The sequence below is a fragment of the Choloepus didactylus genome, chromosome 7 (assembly GCF_015220235.1).
Source record: "Choloepus didactylus isolate mChoDid1 chromosome 7, mChoDid1.pri, whole genome shotgun sequence".
Taxonomy (NCBI): Eukaryota; Metazoa; Chordata; class Mammalia; order Pilosa; family Megalonychidae; genus Choloepus; species Choloepus didactylus.
The window spans coordinates 116,245,788-116,267,955 of NC_051313.1; the positions used below are offsets into that span (position 1 = coordinate 116,245,788).

Consider the following 22,168-nt stretch of genomic DNA (forward strand, 5'->3'; position numbering starts at 1 on the left):
CCCCCGCCCGGGCTCCTCAACACAAACTTTCCGTCCCGCTCGCTCCCTCCTCCGCGCCCGGCGCCTCCCGCTTCAGCCCGGCTCATTCCGCACATTCCGGCCAGCCCCCTCCCCACGACCCCCCTTCCCGGCCCCCCTCTCGGCTCCCTCGGGCCCAGCGGAGCGGCCCGGCCGGAGCGCCCCCGCGAGCTCGGACCAGGTAAGCCGGACGGACGCCGGGAAGAGGCCCTGCTGGGAGAGGTGGTTTGGTTGGTTGGTTGGTTCTGGAAGGGGGGCACTGCAGGGGGGCTGGAGCCCCAAGCTATTGTCCAGCCCCAGCTCGATTCCCAGATCAGGGTGCCGGGAAGTTTAGAGAGAAGGGGGACAAATCTCTCTGGGAAGCCCCGCCCACACCCCCACCCCACACCCCCGCGACCGGGACGAGTTGGTCGGGGAGGTGGGGCTGCCGAGGGTGTCCCCTGTGCCATCGCCTGCCCCGCGGTCCGTGCTTGGGGTGTCTGGACGAAGTTCTGGGGCCGCAAGGTTTGGGGGGGCCTGACACCCGGGAGCTCGTACTCGGGGCGCCCATTCCCGGGCCCCTCCGCCCTTTGGACTCCCGGCTCCTGGCCCGCGCTGTCTCGGCGCCGGCCGGGCCCCAGCTACCCGCAGGCCTTGGGCCGGGCCTCCCGGCGCCCAGGCCGGCTCCTGTGCGCAGTGCCGGCGGCAGCGCTGGATTGTGGAGGGTGTCTGGGAGCAAAGCTGCGCGCCCAGGGTGTGTGCCCTCGAGAGGCAGGGGCTTAAGTTCCCCAGCAGTTCGGTTGCCTACTTCAGGGTGGAGGTTCGAGGTGCCTCCAGCTCTGTAAGTCCGGCAACGGAGGGGCCTGGATTTGGGGCCTTCTCTTTGCCACACTTCCTCAGGGCCGTTGTTCAAACTTTAGAGGGTTCGAGGGCGGCTGCCCGTCCCCCCTCCCCACCACCACCACCAATCCCTTCCGTTGTCTGTCATGCCTTTTACTCCTGCCTGGGGAGGGAGGCCCCCGGGGTGCCTGCCTGCTTCTAGTTTCCTAGCTCTGCCAAGCCCTGGGGCAGTGTCATTGAGACCCCACTCTGTCACCTTTCCGGGAGAGGGGCCCAGCTGAGAGCTTGTATAAGGGTGAAGGGAAATGAGGCCTCGAGGGAGGGCTTCTCAGGGGCTACCTCCCTGTGTCTTCCCTCTCTTCTGGTAGAAGCAGAACCAGGTCAGGCCTGAACTTGTAGCCGGGGAGAGCAGGGGATGAGGGTGGGGGCTGGACACAGCTCCAAGGGGCTGGTGCTTGGGTGGCTGTGTATCTGGTCTGCTGTGGCCTGACTCTGTAAACACACGTTCCACCCCAGTGCAAGGGGCCAGAACATCTTCATTGCCCAGATGCTGGGGGTAACGGGGCATGGGGGGAAAGTATAACTCCCGAAAGGTTGGAAATTTGGGGAAACTATGTCCTACCTTCCAGACTGTTGTAGCTTCCTTTCCAAGACCCCTCCCCTAGTGGTACCCCCCCAGGACATGGATCTTTGGCCTTCTGAGTCCCTGCCCACATGGTTGGACTGGTATATGTCACAGGACTCTATCTTCCAGGATGCAGCTATCTGGTGAGGGTGACAGGAGGGGCCCTGGCTGCCCCCTCCTCAGGGAAGAGCTGGAAGCCAGTGGGAGTCTCAGCCTTGCGGGCCTTCCCCAACCCCCCTAGGGAGGGAACCATAATTAATGCTAATTAGGGCATTTGGGCTGGGGAACAGCTGAATGGGATGGTCTGTGGTTGGCAGGAGAGAAGGTGGGCAGGAAGGGGATGTCCTCCTGGGCTCCATGCATTCCCACACTCACCCTCAGGTTTGCAGACCCTGGTACACCCTGCTGGTTGGGAAAATATTAAAACCAGGAGGCGATGTCTCAACAGAGGAAGTCAAGAAATTAGGGACCTGGTGCCAGCTGGGCCTTTAAGAGCTGTGTCATTTGGTAGGCCTCCTTGGGCCTCAATTTCCCTGCTTAGAATAAATGGTCCCTTTTCTGTGAGCTTCTCCTGGAATCCCCGTCTCCCAGTCTCCCTTCCTTTTCTTTCCGTTATGGAATCCAGACCTGCTGGGGGCTGGAGAGGAGGACTGGGTGATCCAAGGAAGAATGGGAAGACAAACCAGTGGTGACTGAGGAGTAGCTAAATCAGGTGAACATGGCTGGAAAGGTTGCGGGTAGCAGATGTCGAGGGACAGGGAATCAGGGTGGAATTGGGAGAACTTGCCCTCTGAATTGGCAGTGGAGTCTGACAGGGCCAGACAGGATGGATGGTGGCCTATTGGATGGCCAGCCCCTCTGCCCCACTCCTGGACCCCCTCTGGGGGATCCCTTGGGAGCTGAGTGTGGAAGCTGGCAGGGAACAGAAGCTGTCAATCCTGCCTGCCTCCTGACCTAGGAAGGGGGGTGAGGAGCAAAGGGGTGGGCTGACAGTGAGGAGAGTGGAAGAGGGGACTGGTGGTGCCAGGCACCTAGGAGGTGGAAAACCATGGGAGCTAAAATGCTGCAGCTCTCTGGAGGTGACTAGAAGGTCGCAGCCTCCTCTTCGCACATGGGGTCTGCAGAAGCTGTGGGGCCAAGGGTGGCCTTGAGGACCCAGGTGTCCATGGACCTCGGGCAGCCAGGGGTTCATAAGGGGAGCCTCTCTGGTCAGAATGGGGGAGGTCAGCAGGTCACAGTCAGCCCTGTGCCCATGGCCTTGCCCTGCCCTCCCCTCCCCTCCTGGTGTTGTGCCAGGTTAAGGGCTGTCTGTAGGAGAGGCCCCTGGCCCTATGGAGGGGAGTTGGAAGGGGACTCTCTTCTCTCTGGGGCCCCACTGGGAGCTGGAGGCTAGAGCCAGAGAATTCCATCCTCCTGCAGATCCCAAAGCCTCAGCCCTTGGGGTTTCCTAGAGTGCTGATTGTTTCCTGTACTCCCCTCCAGACCCAAAAGGACAGGAAGTGATAGAGGGAAATGAGAGTGCAACTGTGTGTGATGCTGGATGTGTGTGAGGGAAACCAGGTAAAAACTATATGTGTGACCATGTGTGATGCTGGGTTTATATGAGAGGAACTGTATGTGACATTGTCTGTGACTTTGTGGCAGTCATGTGTGAGAGAAACTATGTGACATTATTCTCTGTGTGTGACTGATAATGCATGAATGGATGGGTGACATTCTGAGTGGACATCACACTGTACTTGTGTATGTGAAAGAAACTGTATGCTTAGCCATCTGTTTGTGTGCCTCAGCCTGACACTGGTTGTGATTATGATGCTGTATGTGTGTGTCAGAAGAATGAGTGACATTCTGTGTGACCTGTGAGGCTCTATGTATGTGATCTGATCTGTGAGATAACCTCAGGTTTGTGAGAAACTCTGATGGTCTATGTGTGTGACTATATATGACCCTGTATGTTTGAGAAAAACTATGTGAGAAACTCTGTGACAACATGATAAGATGTGTGTGTAAGAGAGAGACCATTGTGACATTGCAGACTATATATATGTGCTGAGAAAGTGTCGTGATTACCTGAGTGTGAAATAAGGTATGTTGGTGAAACTGAGACTAGAAAGAAACTCTGCATGTGCAGCACTGCATGAGAGGGAAACTCTGGGGTGTGACTGAGACTGACTCTGTGGGTGGTCACTATCTGAGATTGATTGGGACTGTTGGACAGTGTGGGTGACAGCCTCTGGGGCTGTGCCAGACAGAGCGTGGGATACCATGTGATATGTTTGGGGGCCTGTGACCCTGATGCATGTGGTGGCTATGTGAAGGACCATTATAAGCAGAAAGAAGGAGCGAGGGGCAGGTAACTGAATGTGCAATACAGTCACTGTGATGAGAGACCATGAGAGAGGAGGGCCTGTGTGTTCAATGGCATTGTGACTGCAGTGATGGGGAGGGTTCAGTACTTGACTTGAGTGGCTGGTGGCAGCTCAGTGGGTGACCCAGCATACTAGGGGCTTGGGCAGGAGGCTGAGGTATGGCCCACTGATGTGTTAATTGAGAGACTGTGCAACCAAGAGTTGACTTGCATCTCCACTTCCTCTCTCAAGCTGCCCCCTACTGGATACCTGGCCCTTATTGGGAGTAGAACAAGATGAGGAGACAGGACAGGGGATAGGAGGGGGGTGGGGGATAGGAGGTTCTGGGAGCTGGGCCCCTTTTCTCTGCAGAGTACTGAGAGGTCTTGAGTCTCTAACCCACCCCTACCCCCCCTGTACTGCTCTAAGGGGGCAGGTGACTGTGAGGATGAGCTTTGGAGAAGGAAGCCTGGGTGTATCTCCCCAACCCTGCTCTCAGAGAAACCTCTGTCCTGAATGGTGGTGGTGGTGGTGGGGGGGGTGGTCAGAAAGCTTTGATTTCCAAATTGGAAGCACATTAGTAGGCTAGGGAGAGGGGAGCAGACCCCCACCTCCCTCCTAGCGGGCTCTGCAAATTGCTTCCTCCTGTAAAAATCTAGACCCTGCTCCAGGAAGGAGGGTACTCCTTCCCCAGCCTGGCAGGGTGTGGTTACTTGGCAGGGTCCCTCAGGGGTCCTTGGCCTAGAAGTGGGGGCGGCAGACACTCCTCCCGGGTCCCAATCTGGTCCCAACCAGAGCATGGTCGCTTCTAGGGTGGGAGCCTCTGGCAGCTGGAGAACAGCTGGCCCTGCTGTTGGGGCGGGGGAGGAGGAGGGAGGGAAGGGCAGAGGGGGTGGGGACGCTTCCCAAGCCCACATAAACCGCCTTCCCCATCCCCAACCCCCTGGCTAGTCAGCCCTGCGCGGGTTTGGGGGCAGGGGCTTTGGGATGCAACTGCTGATTTCTCTGATATTCCCACACTGAGAACACTTTGGGGGTTGGAGTCCCTGCAGGGTCGGACAGCTGCTGGCCAGTAAGGTTACGGGGCTCTACTTGTTCTTCCAGTGGGATTGGTGCAGGGGGAGAGGTAAAGATGGGGGCGTTCCCCACTGCCCTGACTTGCCTTGTCCACACCCCCCACCAGGGCAGTGGCTCTAGGGATCCCATGCTTCGGGCCTGTCCCTGTCTCCTTGGAAAGGAGGATTAGGGCTGGGTAGTCTGCAGGCTACAGAGCCTATGAGGGTGGGGGTCCAGGGCCCCTACAGCAGCCCCAGGTCTGGCTCCACTCCCTGGAGCTGTACAGCCAGTTCTTCCAGCAAGTCTGGCCCCAGGGTGGGGAGTGGGCAGCCAGGTGCCCCTAACTTCCCCCAGGGCTCCAAAGCCTGGTCACCCGGCCTCCTATTCCCCATCCAGAGGTGCCTTCTGACCCAAGAGGGCTGAGGGCCCTTGGAGAGGAGAAGCAGGTGTAGCCAGGTCAGACTGAGGGTGAAGGCGAAGCAAGCCCACAGGAGGTCTGCAGCCCTGTTAGCAGGATTGTAGGTGGGGCATGTAATAATGCGGGAGATGGGAGGTTGTCAGTGGAGGTGGAGGCTGGGAGCAGATAGGGCAGGAGTGGAGATGTCCTGGACCTTTGTGGCTGACCCCACCCGCAATGATGCAGGAGCCTGGGCACAGGTTAGCAGGGTTCTTTGCTTCAGGGTCTCAGAAAGCTGCAATCCAGGTATTGGCTGGGACTGCATTCTCATTTGAGGCTCAGCTGTGGAAGGACCTCCTTCCAAGCTCATGTGACCATTGGGAGAATTCAGTTCCATGTGGTTGTAGGACTGAGGGCCTCAGTTTCTTGCTGGCTGCTGGCTGGAGAACACCCGTGGCAACTAGAAGGCATCCACAGTTTTTTGCCATGTCATCTCTGACTTCATTCCTCTCTATTCTGGTCCCCCTCCTGGCTTGCCCCCTCCTTCGATGCCTGTCCCTCCCCTTCTGTCCTGCTTTCCCCCCTGGGTGTCAGTGTGTCTCCATCTCTCTAGGTCTTTGTGTCTGTTTTTCTGGATCTCTGTTGGTCGCAATCACTCTTTCTTGCCTGTCTGTCTTATTCTCCCTCCACTGACTGTCCGTGGATTTGACATTCTCCAGCACTCTTCCTGTTCTCTCTCTGGCCCTCTCCTTCTCGGGGTCTCTGTCTTTCCCTCTGAGTCTCACTCTGAGGCTCTCTCTCTTGTCTGTCTGTCTACCTCTAAGTTGTCTCTCACCCTCTGAGACTCTGTCTCTCCTGTTCTCTCATCTGCTTTCTTGTCTATCTCTCTGGGTCTGTCCCTTCCTCTTTCTCTGAATCTGAGTCTTTCTCCCTTTCTCATTACCCCCACCTCCCAAACCCCCCTCCTCCACAGTCTTCCCCCTCCCCCCATTTCCCTTCTGTCTGTCTCTGGCTCCACCTCCCCTCTATTCCCACTCCCCTTGCCCCTCACTTGTCTTTCTCACTCGCCCCCTTCCTCTCTCTTCTTCCTCTCTTCTGTCCCTCTTGGTGGCATAGTCCAACAAGGCAGAAGTTCTAAACACCTGGATTAGTGTCAACAAGCTGCCTGGGGACTGTCACCCCAGGGGCCCTGCCCTCTTGCCCCAGTCAGCCCCTCCACCATGCCTGGGCCCCACATTTGCCTCAGTCCTGCCCTGCAGCTGTCCTGGGAACCCCCAGCCTCCTCTCTCATCCCCCAGGCTCGGTCCCAGTGGCTTGGGGTCTAGCGAGGGAAGGTTGAGCACACACCCAGTCTCTTTCCTCACCCCACAGCAGTAACACTGGAAGACCAGGGCAACCAGTCCTCATTCCTCATGCTGCCCTCCCCTCCCCAGTGATGGCTGGGGCCGAGAGACCCCAGGTCACCCCTCAGCCTAGCCCAGCCCAGCCGCCTGCCTGTGGTTGCCCATGTGTATGCCCCGGCTTGGGGGGTACAGATGTTCTCATTTGGTTGTCAGCCTGGGCACCCACACAGCATGTCTGCACACATGGGTGGCTGTGTATGGGGGGGGGTGTCACCTAAGGCCGCTGCGTTGGTGCTACTGCCCACCCTGGGAAGTGAGTCTTGCAAGTGCCTATGAGCCTGCGGAAGGGACAGTGGTCCTGTTTCTCTCCTTGGCTCCTCCCGTAGCAGCCCCCTCGCTCCCCTCCCCCTTCCCAGCTGCCAGCGGTCCTAGCCAGGGGCCGCCCGCCCTGCCCCCTCCAGGCTGTCCCAGCTCCCAGGCACTGCTGTGTTTGCCATATTTGGCCACAGTGCTCCTGCGGGGGGCGGGGCGGGGCTGACATCACCCCAAGAAGGGGTGGGGCACAGCGTGGATGAGGGGAGGTGGGCAGAGTCTTGGGGGAGGCAGAAAAAGTTGCTTTTAAAAGTCTTGGGGCTACCAGGTTCCCCTATGCAGCTGGTACTCCCAGGGAGGCTTCAGGAAAGGATTTGGGGGAAAAGGAGTTGAAGACCCCATTGTGGCATTTTAGCTCATTTTAGCTCACTGTAGCCCCTCTTCACAAGTCCCACTGACATATCTGTGGCCCTGCACCCCAGTCACCTCACCTTGGGCCTCCCTGCCAGCTAGCACACCCTGGCACCCCTCACATTTTTATTCCGGGAACTCCACCCCAAGGGCTAAGGATGGGGCTGGAGATGAAGATACAGGCTTCCTGGATGAGGGACAGGCTGTGGTGGGAGTCGGGTGCCATCTGCTTTCTCTCCCTGGCTGACCCTCACCTGGTGATCTTGAGGGCCTCACAGAAAGGGCTATACTGAGGTGGGGGCGTCCCCCTGGTCTGGTTCCATGACAACTGGCCCTCCTTTCTCTCTCCAAGTGGTAGAGTTTCTCAGCACCCTCTTGCCCCCCTCAAGTTCAGATAGCCAGATTGCCTGAGTTCAGATCCCAGCTCTAGCACTTACTAGCTGTGTGTTATTGGGCAAGTTACTTAACCTCTCTGTTGCTTGTTCCTCATCTGTAAAATGGGACTAATAATAGTGCCTACCCCCTAGGGTTATTGTGAAGATTAAATGAGTGGATGTGTGTACAGTCCCAGAACAGTACCTGGCATAGGGCAGGTAGTAATAGTAATATGAATTCTAAACTCCACATGTGTCTGACATTCAGGGCCCCGAGGCCCTCCCCACCCCATTCCACTAGCAACCCCCTCAACCTCCCTAAGCAAACAGATGGCCCTGCAGCAAGGAGCCAGCTCCTACCCATTCGGCAGGATCTAGATTTTCAAGTCTGAGGGATCTTCACCTCCCCAGCTTCTGAGGCAGGGGAAGGGTCCCCACCTCTCCACCTTGTCCCTGCTTTTGCTAGAGCCCAGAGCAAAGCCTCAGGATTTAGTCTTCTTGGGCCGTCAGGTGCCCCAGGGCCCTTGATATATATCGGGTGTGTGGGTTCTGGGGCTGAAGGAGGCTTGGGGCAAGGCTTGGGGCTGTGTGTGCTGGGGGACGTAGCTGGCTGTGGTCTAAATTAATGATCCAGCCATGCGTGTGCAGGGAACTTGACAGTTTACAGAGCCTGGCCCATCCACAATGTAGGACAGGGCAGGGGCAAGCGTGTGGGTGGTTTATGGGCTGCTGCGGGCCTAGGAGGTGCGGGAACAGGAAGTGGGATGGAGGGAGCTGGTGGGGTTGAGCAAGGCTCCTGGCCCGGCCCCTTCTCAGCTGCTCCCTCGCCTGCCAGCACTGCTCCCTGCTCGTGGGTCCTGGGGTAGTTCCTGCCCTATGCTTAAGTTTCTCAGCAGGGTTCTCACTAGTTATCTATTTGGAGAGGGGGAAACTGCCCTTTCTGGGTCCCACGAGGGGTCCTCAGCAGGGGAGCAGTGATTGCTGGGGAGAAAATGGGTGTGGGGGTCCATGGTTGGAACCCGGAGGTCGGGACAAGGGGCTCTAGTGATTGCTGCAGGAAGCTTGGACCTTTCCCTCTGTTCCTCCTCCTTGCTCGTCAGGCTGCCTCAGCTCTTCTCATCTGAGTAATGGGCCATCACCCCTTGCCCTCTGGACTTACCATTTTGTGAAGACTGAATGACTATGGAAGCGTTCCCTCCCACAAAATCGTCGTGTGGATATAAGAGATTGCTGCTGATCACCACTGTTCTTAAGAGTTATGGGCCCGGCATTGTAGTTAGCACTTTGTCAGGACACCATTTAAATTTTAACCCTCATACCTCAAGGAGATCCTTTGCTTGTTTTAAGGGACGGGTTCAGAGAGGTGAAGCAGCCCCTCCAAGGTCACACAGCTCTGCATGAGCATAACGTCTGGTTACCTCCGCCCCACTCTGGAGTACCTGCCCCTGCGGTGGGGGTCTTGGAGGACCCTGGCTCTAACCCTCTGTGTCTCCTCCCCCAGGCTCAGGCTACCCGGTGGGCTCAGGCCCCGAGCCCAGAGCAACCAGCACAATAGCGTCCAACAGCTGGAACGCCAGCAGCAGCCCCGGGGAGGCCCGGGAGGATGGGCCCGAGGGCCTGGACAAGGGGCTGGACAATGATGCGGAGGGTGTGTGGAGCCCAGACATCGAGCAGAGCTTCCAGGAGGCCCTGGCCATCTACCCGCCCTGCGGCCGGCGCAAGATCATCCTGTCAGACGAGGGCAAGATGTACGGTGCGTGCGGGGAGGCCAAGGGGCCGAGGGACACTGGACAGGGTGGAGGAGGCGCTCTCTGCCCCCTCACCCAACCGGTTTGGTGAAGTCCTGCGGTAGCAGCCCGCCACAGGCGAGTCTGGGCGTGCAAGCCTGTGTGTCTGGATCCTACCTCCTCATAAACAAGCCCAGCTAGCCCCCTCAGCCAGAGTGCGGCCCACCTCCACTTCCCGCCTGCTCCTCCTCTCCTCCCGCTACTGGCCTGGAGGTTTCGGGGTGACTCAGTGGACTCAGGAAACTGGGTCAGGCCAGCCTGCTGCAGGCTAGACCTGGGAGAGGGTCCCTCCCCTGGGAGGCTGTGGGGCAGCCCGGGGCCTGGGGTGGGAGTCCTAGCAGGCTCTCAGCACAGGACAGCATTCCCCACTGGGCCAGCTCCCTGTCACCCTCTAGTGTGTGCTGGACCCGGGGCTGGGCTGCAGGGTGACCAGGGGCCAAGCCGGGAAGAGAGTCTGAGAGGCGAGGGGACTGGTCATGCCTCCCTTCCCCCCCAGTTTCTCCTGGCCCTTCTCCTCACCACCTTGCTCACCTCCTACCTCCAGAAGGGAGTGTCCTCCCTTCTCTTGTCCAGCCCTGAGAGGGTTCTCCCAGAGCTGCATTTTTGGGATAACTCAACCCTTCTGGGCCTGGCTCCTTGCCAGCTCCCTCCAGCCCTTCCTCCCCAACAGCAGATTGCAGAATGAGACAGGCCCTCAACATTCCCTCTCCTGGCATCCAGTGTGGGAAGGAGGCAGCTGGGGGCTGTGGTACGGGCTGCCCCAGGCCCCTTGGCTCTACTCCCCCTTGCCACGCCTCCCGTTAGCAGCACAGAGCCCCCGCTCCTGGGCCAGGCACATGTCCCAGGTGCCTTCCCTAGGGCAGGGAGCGCCTGCCCCCATGGCTATCTCCCATCAAGATGGCTGGGGCAGCCCCACAGGGTATTTTTAGACAGGGAGGAGGGAGTGGAGTGGAGAGGGGCCATTGGGAAGGGAGGAGCACTGGGGCTGGTTCTGTCATCTGAGAGGAATTTGGAGAATGTAGCCACTCTGGGAGGCTATGGGGTTGGGGGGCAGGGGCCTAGATTTGGGGGGTAAGAGGTGAACACCCTGAGGATGCTGACATACACTTAGCCATGTGTCCCAAGCACCTTCCTCTTGTACCCCAGAGGCCCTTGGGGAAGTCTGTGGTGCTGAGCAGGGCCCCCACCCAAACCTGACAGGAAGCTGGGCTCTCCCTCCCAGGGCGGGAGAGATGTGGTAACCAGTGACATGGGGGTGACGGGACCTAGTGACACACTCAGTGACACATCTTGACACAGTGTCACTGGAGGAGGCACATTGGAGAGGAGACTGTCTTGCCTTTCTGTTTCCCCAGTGAGGGGAAGGGACTTGTCCAGGGTTTCCCGCATGGCAGGTACAGAGCTGGGGGCAAGCCTAGCCCAGAAACTCTCTCAGACATGCATGGAGACACACACCAAGACATCTGCCACCTGGGGCAGGGCCCATTTGCACATGGATGCACACACACATGTACACATATACACACGCACTCGGAGCTGGTGCAAACACCAGGAGGAAGGAAGCACTGTTAGAGCTGGTGGGAAAGCAGAGGCCCCCTCAGCCCCCATGTACCTGTAACATGGCTTGCTGCCCTGCAGCCACACCTGTGCCATCTGTCTGCAGAGAACCTGTCAGGACCACCGAACATTGTTCTACCCTTCCTTCTTCCCTCCTGCATGCCCCCCTCCCCTCATGAGCAGCCACCCTGGGTCCTGGAGGGTGGGGGGAACATTGGGAACATACCAGCCACCCTTTGCCTGCCCTGCTTATGCCCCTTTGGGGGGAGATGGAGGGGAGAAAATGGTAGAGTGAACAGAGAACAGTGTTTGGAAGAGGGTCCTGGGGTGATTTCCCCAAGCTCAGAGGGTCTCTAGCTTCCAGCACCACCCTTTGCTGACTCTTCATTTTTTCTCCCACCTAATCTAGGTCGGAATGAATTGATCGCCCGCTACATTAAATTGAGGACGGGGAAGACTCGGACGAGAAAACAGGTAAAGCGCTCCTTTGTGCCATGGCCCCTCTGCCCACACACTCAGCTGCCCCGTTCAGCCCCTTGTACCCATCCTCCCAGGACTGTTCTGTCTGGAGCTAACTCACTGGCCCTGCCCACCCCCATGGAGCCACCTCTTGTCCAGCCGTCTTGCCTCAGCATGGCTTCCCCTCCCTCTCCCAGGGGTACCACACACTCCCCCAAGCTTCCTTCTCTCCCCACGTCTCTTGGAGAGACGGCCTCTCTATCCAGAGAATAGGGCGATTGTCCTCTCCGACCACCTTCTACCCTCGCCCAAGGCCTTTGGTTCGGGGACTGCAGAGAAGCATCATGCTTCTCTGCCTGGTCACTGCCCCAAGGAGTCCACTGACCATCAGGGAGACAGATGGTTACATGGAAGAGTACAGAGCAGGACAGCATGGCTGGATACTGTCGGACAAACATACCGGGTAGGGGAAGGAAAGAGGGAGGACAAGGAAGGCTTCCTGGAGGAGGTGACATATGAGATGCATTTTTAAAAAGGAATAGGAGTTAGTCAGGCAGAGAAAAGGGAAAGGATCCTTGTAGGCTGCAAAAGTTGTACATACAAACAATAACTGTGAACTCATACAGAACTTACTGTATATTTAATTCATTTTTTCCTCACAGCAGCCTTATAAGTAGGTGTGGTAGTAATCTCCATTTTACAGATGAGTAAACTGAGGCACAGAGAGGTTAAGTAATTTCTTCAGGTTCACTCAGCTGGTGGGTGGTCAAACCAGGAATCAAACCCACTGGGCAGGAAAGAGCTGTCAGTCAGCATTGGGTTGTGGAGGGAGGGTGACAGAGGCGAAGATCTGTCAGAGGATCTGCTGGAGGCACAGGGCAGGCTTCCCCTGGGTGCCAGCGAAGAGTACAGGGCAGGGGACAGCGGTGGCAGCTGTCGGGGAAATCTGGCCATGGAGCAGCAAGGGGGTGGATTAGAGGGCCAGGCAGAGATGGGAAGACCAGCCAGGAGGCAGAGACAGGGGCCTCAACAATGGTGATGGTGGCCTGGGTGAGGGTAGTGACAGTGGGGATGGCAGTGGCCTCGGGTCCAGTGGTGGTGACAGAAAGCCCGAAGGAAGATTGGTTGGGGTGGGTTGTGTCTGGGGTGCCTGGGAGTCATCCAGGGGAGGCACACCCCCAGGCTGTGTCTCTGAAAGGCCTAGAGCCTGGGAGAGAGACAAGGCTGCGCCCAGGTACCTGGGAGAGTGGGAGCTCGCACCCTGGGGACCCACTCAGGTACCTGGAGCTTGAGGCCCTGACTCTTAGTCCTCCCAGCCTCCCTGTCTGGGTGGGATTTGGACTGGGCACCCACACTCCCCAGGTCCCCAGGTGTGCAAACGACAAGCCTGACCTGTCTGACCCGCCTACCTCAAAGTTTATGAGTCTCCCCAACTCAGTGTGGGAGCGGAAACAATCCCTCATTTATTCAGACCTTCATTACCCATCCTTCCTGCACCCAGCTCATGTTACACAGCATTTAATCACTTAGCAAGGCATTGAGTGACTGCTCTATCCTAAGCACTAGGAGGCAGCAGGGAACTGGAGTGCCTGATGGTCAGGAACACAGATGCAGAGGTCAGAGCCCTGCTTCCAACGTGGGCTCTACTACCTGGAGGGCAAGGGGCTTTGCCTCCCAGCCTCCTGCGCCTCAGCCATCAAATTAGTGTATATGTGCAGACACTTAGAACAGAGTAAGCGCGGTATGAGACTTTGCTATTGATATTATTATTGCTATTATAAACAGAAAGTTGCTGCAAGCCAGGAGCAGGAAAGAGCCAAAGGATTGCTAAGCCTGGTCACTTTGTCGTGCAGGGGAAGGAATGGAGGCTCTTTTTCCTAGTTGCTAGGGTACTAGAATAGCTAGAAGGAAAGAATTGGAATGGTAGAACTGTAACATGTAGCATCCTTTGAAATTTGTTCTGTAGCTACTTGTTAAATTGTAATTTGAAAGCTATATCTTTTTGTATATATGTTATATTTCACAATAAGGAAATAACTGTAACTGTGTTACTGTAACTCATAACAACTTTGGAAATTTCCTGTGTATCTACTTGTTAAATTATACTTTGAAAGATTAAAAAAAAAAACCATCCTTAATCATTTTGCAAGACCCAAGACTCGCTCTAACTTGAATCTGTTTTAGATCTCTGTGTTTTATATTTATATTTAAAATCCCCTTAAAGTAGGATCCCCTATGGTTGTGAAGACAAGGTATGTGTTGCCAAAACCAACCAGCTGACAAGCAAGGGTGTTTTTATTTTATTTTGGTAAAGAAATGCAGTTTTGGTTTTTACCAGATACATACAGTATTGATAGCAAGTCCCATGTGACTTTTGGCTGTCACAGAGTTAACATTTGGGATGTCAACCATTTGAGGGTGCTCCTCTGTGCTGAGGATTTAAAAGCAGGCCCTGGTAGCAGAGCTTTGTGGTGAAACAAGTGGGATCTGGAATCTGACTGCATGGGTTCAAATCCCAGTTCTAACATCCAGCTGTGTGACCTAGAATGAGTTGCTTAACCTCTCTGTGCTTCAGTTTCACCATCTGCAATTCTGGGGTAATATTAGTACCTACCTGTTAGTGTTGTTGGGATCAAAGGAGTTGGTATGTGTCCAGTGCTGAGAATAGTAGGGTTTGTGCTCAGTAAAGTCAGTTATTGTCATGAAGTGGAGTAATTAGTAATTTTGCTGGGAAAGTCTGATTCTTGTGTACAGTGAGGCAGTGTCCCCCACCCTCCCCCCCAGGTCCTAACCAAGTAGCATTAGTGGCTGCCCAGTATTGCATACATAGTGACTTTCAGGTCGTGATTGAAAAGAAGAAGAAATTTCCTTTGAGGAGATAATAACTACTTGCAAAGGCCAACAACAATTGCTGATAATGAGGGTGAGAAGCAGCAGAGAGGATCTGTGTGTTGCCTGTGTTTCATGGTGAAAACAGTGGCATTTGGGTTCTCCCAGGCTCAGGGTCAGGTCCTTGACCATGTCAAGGGCTGTTGTGCAAACCTGGCACACACGCCCGAGCCATGGCATGCACTAAGAGCATGAGGACCTCAGGTTTGCCAGAGAAGGCTTCAGAAAGGAGGTCACCACTAAAGAAATGCAATTAAGACCACCTACTATAAACATATATAAAGCGACATATACTGGTCTATGGGGAAGGAAGGTGTGCTGTGGGAGAAGCTGCATGAGCAGAGCAGGAGCAGGCCAGGCCTGGCTTTATAGGCTGGCAGGCTGACGGGGGAAGTCTTCAGTAGAGGATGGGGCATTGGGGCCACATCCAGTGGCCAACCAGAGCATCGTGAGCTTGCTAGCCTCTGGTGCCAGTTAGAAAAAGGTGCCTCCTCTGAGGACATCAGTGAGAAGTCACCCCTTTTTGGAAAAATTTAAAAGATAACCTTTCTCTGGCACGTAACTGGCCAGCAGAGCTTGGGCTGGACTTCAGCACTCACTTGTGCCGTCTGGGCCAGGTGCTCTTGTGCAGTGAACAAACCACAGGGTTGTACCTGATGGTCCTGGAAGCCACTGTAGGCTCTTTATCAAGGCAGGGCTGAGAGGAAAGAAGAACTGGTAGGTCTGGGAAGTATCTGCCCACAGGGGGCCCACAGTCTTCACCCCCACTTACATTTGGTCCCCCCAGAGATGAAGGCTAGGATGCCTCTTGCCCATGGCTGCCCTGTGGCTGCCCGGTGGCTGTGACTCCTCACTGTCTGTGTTTTCCTCTCTGGCGGGACGCGGGGCGGCCCCTAGGTGTCCAGCCACATACAGGTTCTAGCTCGGAAGAAGGTGCGGGAGTACCAGGTTGGCATCAAGGTACGTTGGGCACCTGGCTGCGGCCTCCAGCCCTTCCTCAGCCCCTTACACGTGGCACCTCCACTGCTATCTCTGCATAGCTTAGGCCTCCACCTTGGCCAGCTCTCTGGCCCCACTGTGCCCTTTTTCTGGCTGAAGCTCTGTTCTTGCCTCTCCTTCTCTTTCTGCTTTCTCTCTCTCTCTCTCTTTCTCTCTCTCTCTACAGGTCTCTAGCCACTTGCAGGTTCTAGCCAGGCGGAAATCTCGGGAGATTCAGTCCAAGCTGAAGGTATGGGGCCCCCTGCCACCTGGCCCAGCCTTGCCCAGCACCCTCTGAGGCCCAGGCCTGTTGATGCTCTCAGGGAGGGAGCCGAGAGGACCTTGGAAACACAAGTGGCAGCAGGAGGCCCAGAGACTACATCAGGCTGTGCAGAGCCATGGTCCCTGGGGCCTGGGCAGAGGCACAAGGGGACAGCCATCCCTAGGGTGAAGGAGAGGGAGGGAGACCATCTGGGAGCCACTAAGACCTTCTCTTCTCTTCTCCATTTTCCTTTTTCTCCTTCCTCCTATTAGCTGCTTGCTAATTGCATGGGGACTTCAGGTGGACAGGGAGGAGGCCCTGGGAGATACTGGCCCACAGGGCTACAGCAGTGGGCATGGCAGGTCCTTACATCAGACACTCAGTTCCTGGCTGTTTTAAGGTCCTTGTCCATGACCTCCTCTAGGCAGCACCCTCTGTTACCTGCTCACAGCTGCTCAGCAGACTGGGCCTCCCATCCCCAGCCCCCATACCTATGGCCCAGCTCCAGAGGACTTGGACTGGCCCAAGGGGTACCAGCTTGGTTCCCTCTCCAGGTCTTCAGCCTGCTCTTCCCTCATTCTGTGCTTTCAGGACACCCTTTGCTGGCCATCACTCCTTCTGGGTGGGGGTGTTGTGGGATTTGAGTGGTGGTACCCCTTCCCCCATGAAGCCCTTCTTTGCATCTCCTCTAATCCATCCCCCCTCTCTTCTTCACAGGCCATGAACCTGGTAAGTAGCACTGCGCCTCCACTGCCTCCCACCTCTGGGTAGGGTAGGGGGAAGGGTACGGGATTTCAAACAATGGATTGTGAGATCAATTTGATAGGTTACAAGTAGCATTTTTAAAAAGTGAAATATATTGGTACCAAAACTTCAGCATGTATAAGAATCACCTGTTAAAGCAGGTGGCTGGGCCCCACTCCCCAAATTTCTGACTCAACAGGTCTGGGCTTGTGCCAGAGAATTTGCATTTCTAGCACATTCCCCAGTGATGCTGGTGCTTTTGCTCTACAGACCCTACTTTGAGGACCATTGATGAAATAGAATAGATAATATGAGAGTACACCAAGGGGAAGTATTTTGGAATATACTGGATTATGGAAGAGCATAATTTCTTACTGTGGGCTAAGGTACATTTAGGAGACTGAGGTGGAGATGGGTAAAGACTCTCCTGAGACCGCATGACAGAGTTGGACTAGAATCCAGACCTGGGCTCCCAGCACCCTGAGGGCCTGCCCCCCCTGCGGCACCCCTGAGGCAAGCCCCCCTAGTCTCCGGCCTGTCCCGGGCCTCACCTGGTCCCTCCCCTCCCCAGGACCAAGTCTCCAAAGACAAAGCCCTCCAGAGCATGGCATCCATGTCTTCTGCCCAGATCGTCTCCGCCAGTGTCCTGCAGAACAAGTTCAGCCCACCCTCCCCTCTGCCCCAGGCCGTCTTCTCCACTTCCTCACGGGTACAGGGGTCCTGGGACATGGGGCTGGGTGGGAGTGTGCCTTACAGGCTGGGCTCTGGAAGGGGCTGTGGATACTGAGGGGCCCCTTGGCCTTGTCCCATCTCTGCAGTTCTGGAGCAGCCCCCCACTCCTGGGACAGCAGCCTGGACCCTCTCAGGAGTGAGTACTGAGGCTTACCCTTCCCACGTCCTCCTCTTCCTTCTGGCAGCCAGGTGGGGCTTCCTCTCCCCTCTGGGTTCAAGTAACGGCTGAGCATAAGTTTTAACTCAAAAATAGAGTGATGGAATAAGATTGCTAATCCTCTGTCTGTTCACTCACATATTTGTTCATTCATCAAACCTATTCATCTACCCACCCATCACCCACTTGTCTTGCATTCCAGATTATCCTTGGTTTTTCATACTTGGTTAATCTCCCAAGTCAGTCACTCTGTCAAAGAGTCAAGTAGCCAAGTATGTCCATACTGGGTTTCTTCAATTCTAAGATAACTTTTGTAGTAAGACACACTTTCAGTTTAATGAACAGCTTTTCAGGGTGGGGTTGAAATGCTACAATAAATGTGCACATCAATTATGAGATGCAGCAGGACTTCATAAATGTTAAAATGTGAAGAAAACAAAAAGTCAGCTTGTGAGTTAGCTTATCAGCATGCTCTCCCGGGCCTCGGCAGAAAGGCTGGGTGGCTCCCTACAGGGGTCCCTGGTAGGGCCAGGCCGGTGGAAGGTGGGTAGGGGATGAACCTACTAAGCAAGCTCTTCTCCTGCCCACAGCATCAAGCCCTTTGCACAGCCAGCCTACCCCATCCAGCCACCCTTGCCGCCAACCCTCAGCAGTAAGTTCCCTGCAGAGCTGCTACCGCCTGCCTCCCCCCACCCCCGTCACCTGCATCTCTGCTCAGGAGAGCTGGGCCCCGTGTGTGCTGCACGCACTGGAGGTGGGGGGGGGGTGGCATCTCTAGGGGATGGGGGCAGACGAGGACCAGCCCCTTTATTTTTCACAATGTTGCTTCCACAACTCTGACACAAAATCATGTAACCAACACACAGTTACAAGTACACAGCACCAAAAGTGTTACATATATACATGTGTATGTGTGTATGTGTATAAATGGATAGAAAACTCCCTGTAAGGAAATAACACCTAAATCTTAATAGGGCTTCCCTCTAAGTGGTGGGATTCCCTTTTTACTTCTCTGTGTTTTCTCTCGAACACACATTAATAGTGCAATCGTGAGAAAAAACTGATGTCTACTGTTAGGGCCACCACACATGGTTATGAAGGTTGTACACTGTACAAGGATACCTGGTCAGGGGAGGCTGGTGGGAGTCAAAATCCAATGTGTGTTCCTCCCTAAAAGGGGTGCCATTTCTGATTTACACCAAGGCTGAGTGCTGGCCAGGGGCAGCTCTGCACACAGCCACACACCCGTGCAGCTGTGGGTGCCTTTCGCCCTCCCAGGTTATGAACCCCTGGCTCCGCCCCCACCAGCTGCTGCCCCTGTGCCTGGATGGCAGGACCGCACCATCGCCTCCTCCCGGCTGCGGCTCCTCGAGTACTCTGCCTTCATGGAGGTGCAGCGAGACCCCGACACGGTAAAGTGTTTGGGGGTGGGGGCAGAGTCCGCAGTCGTGGAGAGACTGGTGTGGTGATCTGTAGTCACAGCTCCTGGCCAAAGATCAGAGACCCTCAGGTCGTGGGCTTGGGGATCTGGCCTGTTCAGGAAGCCACAGGCAATTTTGTCCCCGTGCAGCCCTGCTGGCCCGCACCCTCGAATCCTCTCCTCCTGACCCTGTACTGGGCCCTCCCCACAGTACAGCAAACACCTGTTTGTGCACATTGGTCAGACGAACCCCGCCTTCTCAGACCCGCCCCTGGAGGCGGTCGACGTGCGCCAGATCTACGACAAGTTCCCCGAGAAGAAGGGGGGCCTGAAGGAGCTTTATGAGAAGGGGCCCCCTAATGCCTTCTTCCTCGTCAAGTTCTGGGTGAGCTGCCCTGATCCCTCTCTGCTTCTAGCACCCCTGAGATGTGCAACACATCCAGGCCCACCCCACTGACCCCTGATCCTGCCTTCTCTGCCTGTGGCCTGTGGGCAAAGCAAGAGATGCCCCTTGAGCAGGAAGCCTCTCTCTGGCCTCTGCCAGCATGTCATGCCCTCCCTGCCCCCACCTCCAGGCTGACCTCAACAGCACCATCCAAGAAGGCCCAGGAACCTTCTATGGGGTCAGCTCCCAGTATAGCTCAGCTGATAGCATGACCATCAGCGTGTCCACCAAGGTGTGCTCCTTTGGAAAACAGGTGGTGGAGAAGGTGGAGGTGAGTGGGGATCTGGGGTGGGGTGGCGTGCTGGGACTGGGAGCGGGCACGCCCAGGTGATGCCTTCCCGGTGCCTCCCTACAGACAGAGTATGCCAGGCTGGAGAATGGGCGCTTTGTGTACCGTATCCACCGCTCACCCATGTGCGAGTACATGATCAACTTCATCCACAAGCTGAAACATCTGCCCGAGAAGTACATGATGAACAGCGTCCTGGAGAACTTCACCATCTTGCAGGTGTGGGGAGCAACAGGGGTTGTGGTGGGAGGTGGGGGGTGGGGGGCTTACAGGACAACCACAGGCCAGGGGTCTCAAAGGGCGGGTAGCTCAGATGACAAGACTGAGACCCAGAAGGGAGAAGGGCCTGCTGAGCCCCCATGGCCTTGTTTGCCTGACCTCGGAACCTTCCTACCCCAGGTGGTAACGAGCCGGGACTCCCAGGAGACCCTGCTCGTCATTGCTTTTGTCTTCGAAGTGTCTACCAGTGAGCATGGGGCCCAGCACCACGTCTACAAGCTTGTCAAAGACTAGGGTGCCCCCTGCCCCACCCCTGCCAGGATCCAGGACCAGCATTTCCACACACCTGCCTAGCACCCCCAGGGTGTCCAGGATTGAGGACGCATCTGCCCTCCAGGCCTCAGGCCCAGGACCCAGGAGGCCTCCCCACCCACTCCCACCACACACACTCCCTGCCACTGTTCTGCGCTTTACTTGTGGGAGAAGAGAGGAGAGCTCAGCAGGAGGCAGCCTGCCCAGGACACTGAGCCACGATCACCCAGCGCTGCCCAGTCTCCAGTGACCTCAGAGGCGGGGATGGAAGGATACCTTCAGGCTCAGGCATGTGGCCACTGGCCCCTCAGGGGAGTGTAATGGGCAGGTGAGGGTGGAATGGAGGCAGAGGGAGTCAGAGTGAACAGACCCAGCAAAGAGAGAGTTAGGCTGGGGCTGGGTTGAGGAGAGAGGGGCCTATACTTATTTTGCACCTGCTGCATGCCAGGCATGGTGTCAGGCCCCTGGCAGAGCATGTGCCATCCTCAGACCCTGCAAGGCGAGCGTGGGTCTCTGTGCTTCAGGTGAGATGCTGAGACTCAGAGAAGTTGAGGGACCCACAGGAGGAGTGGGCAGAGCTGAGTTCTTATCCAGGACCACCTGTCCCCAGAGCCCAGGTTTACCTACCTCCCTGGAACAGGGGCTGCCCACAGGGGCTCGGGGTGGGGGGGTGGGGTGGGGCTTGGGTCTGCATTGTGGGGCTGGAACAGAGCCAGGAATGAGGAATCAAGCCTCCTTGGGGGTAGCTAGCCTGAGGGCCAGAATAGTGTGTCCTTCCCAGAGTCTCAATAATGCAGGGGAGCAGCTGCTTCCAGCCAGGCAGGGAAAGGGGAGCCTGGCAGGTACGAGACACCTGTTAGTCACTCTCAGTCAGCCCACAAACCAGCCAGGGGCCTTGGGCCTGCTAGGGCTTCTGTGGGCCAGGCCCAGCCCTAATCTGTTAGAGCCTCCTCTGACAACTCCCTCCAAGCTGCCCTAGTCCAGGTCGGGCACCCAAGCCCCCCAACAGCCTCCTGAAGGGGAACAACCCCCTGAGGTAGGCTTCAGCTCAGAAATAGGCTCAAGGGCCAAGTAGGGAGATGGAGTCCCAGTTTCTGAGCAGGGCATCGTCCCTGGGAGAACGGGTAGCAGAAGGCTTTGATGTTTTCTCTTGTCCACAATACGGTGAGCACAGCACCCCTCGGTAGGTGCAGCTCCCTTATTTTCTTCCCCACCTCAGTCTCCCTGGCCTGGAGCAGCAGCTCCCCAAACCCAGTTCTGGGACTGAAGGTTAACATTCTCCTGCTGCCGTTCCCAATACCCAGACCTCTCAGAGCCAGCTCGGCCTGTCCAATAGCCACCAGCAACCTCTGGGTATTTATGAGTTTCATATGAAGTACTGTGCCCCTTCCCTTCCTCACCTCCACCTGCCCCTTAGCTTCCTGAAGGTCCTCACAGTTTGCATATTGCTCAGGCCACCTCCAAACCCAACCTAGGTTTTATAATGTATATTATATATATTTTTGTGTATTTTTTAAATCCAGCTGTGATGGGTTGTATCATAAATGTGGTATGGGGCTGGGGCAGAAGCCCTCAAGGCCCGGCTCCTGCTCAAAAACAAAGAATTAAAGTGATTTGTTTGTGGGTCAGTTGTGTTACCAGTTGTGTGCCAGACTTCTGGGTTGGAGCACCGTCAGGTGGGTGCCTCTCCCAGACCTGTGTGCCATCCCCCTCTCTGCTCATAAAAGCTTCGCTCAAAATTTCTCCCACCCTATCCTGCCACCAACTGAGCACTTCTGTATATACAGCTTTCTACATTGCATTGTCTCATGTAATCCCGTGATATAAAAACTCAGAGAAGTGAAGTGACCTGTCTAAGGTCAAACAGCTACTGAGAAGGGAACTCCAGGCCCCACTGCTCCAACTCCACACTGTCTTCACAGATGAGGCATGGCGGCTAACTGTTGGTTGTTATGTCCTCATTTTGCGTGTGAGGAAAGAGAGCCTCAAGAAGGGCGCATTGCTCTCTCAAGCTGATGGCTGCTGAGCAGCAGAATTAGGATTCCAACCTGCTTGTGTCCACCTCTGAAGACCCAGCTCTCCCCTCTGGGCCACCATGTGCTCATCCAGCAGGGATAGTTATCTCCCAGCGATCCCCAATGGACATTTTCCCAAGGAGGCCTATGGTTTGACATGTGGTCTGCTCTAGCTTTTTCACTGACGGTTACTAGCCAGT

The 22,168-nt window shown here is 56.0% G+C and overlaps 1 protein-coding gene across 3 annotated transcripts; it reads left to right on the forward strand.

Annotated features, from left to right (window-relative positions):
• Window positions 1–65: 65 nt before the first annotated feature.
• Window positions 66–20,614, forward strand: TEAD3 (TEA domain transcription factor 3). 3 transcript variants are annotated; one of them, XM_037843957.1, is made up of 13 exons: window positions 66–199; window positions 9,205–9,456; window positions 11,457–11,521; window positions 15,561–15,623; window positions 16,353–16,364; window positions 16,951–17,088; window positions 17,198–17,247; window positions 17,859–17,920; window positions 18,547–18,680; window positions 18,900–19,073; window positions 19,264–19,404; window positions 19,489–19,641; window positions 19,822–20,614. In XM_037843957.1, the coding sequence occupies exons 2-13, from the start codon at window positions 9,450–9,452 to the stop codon at window positions 19,933–19,935; spliced, it is 1,113 nt and encodes a 370-aa protein (XP_037699885.1). In that variant the 5' UTR covers window positions 66–199; window positions 9,205–9,449; the 3' UTR covers window positions 19,936–20,614. The 3 variants fall into 3 exon arrangements, with proteins under 3 accessions (XP_037699885.1, XP_037699886.1, XP_037699884.1); XM_037843958.1 differs by lacking the exon at window positions 66–199 and adding an exon at window positions 15,293–15,355 and having other exon boundaries at window positions 9,395–9,451; XM_037843956.1 differs by lacking the exons at window positions 66–199; window positions 9,205–9,456; window positions 11,457–11,521; window positions 15,561–15,623 and adding an exon at window positions 13,568–15,355.
• The last annotated feature ends 1,554 nt before the right edge of the window (window positions 20,615–22,168 follow it).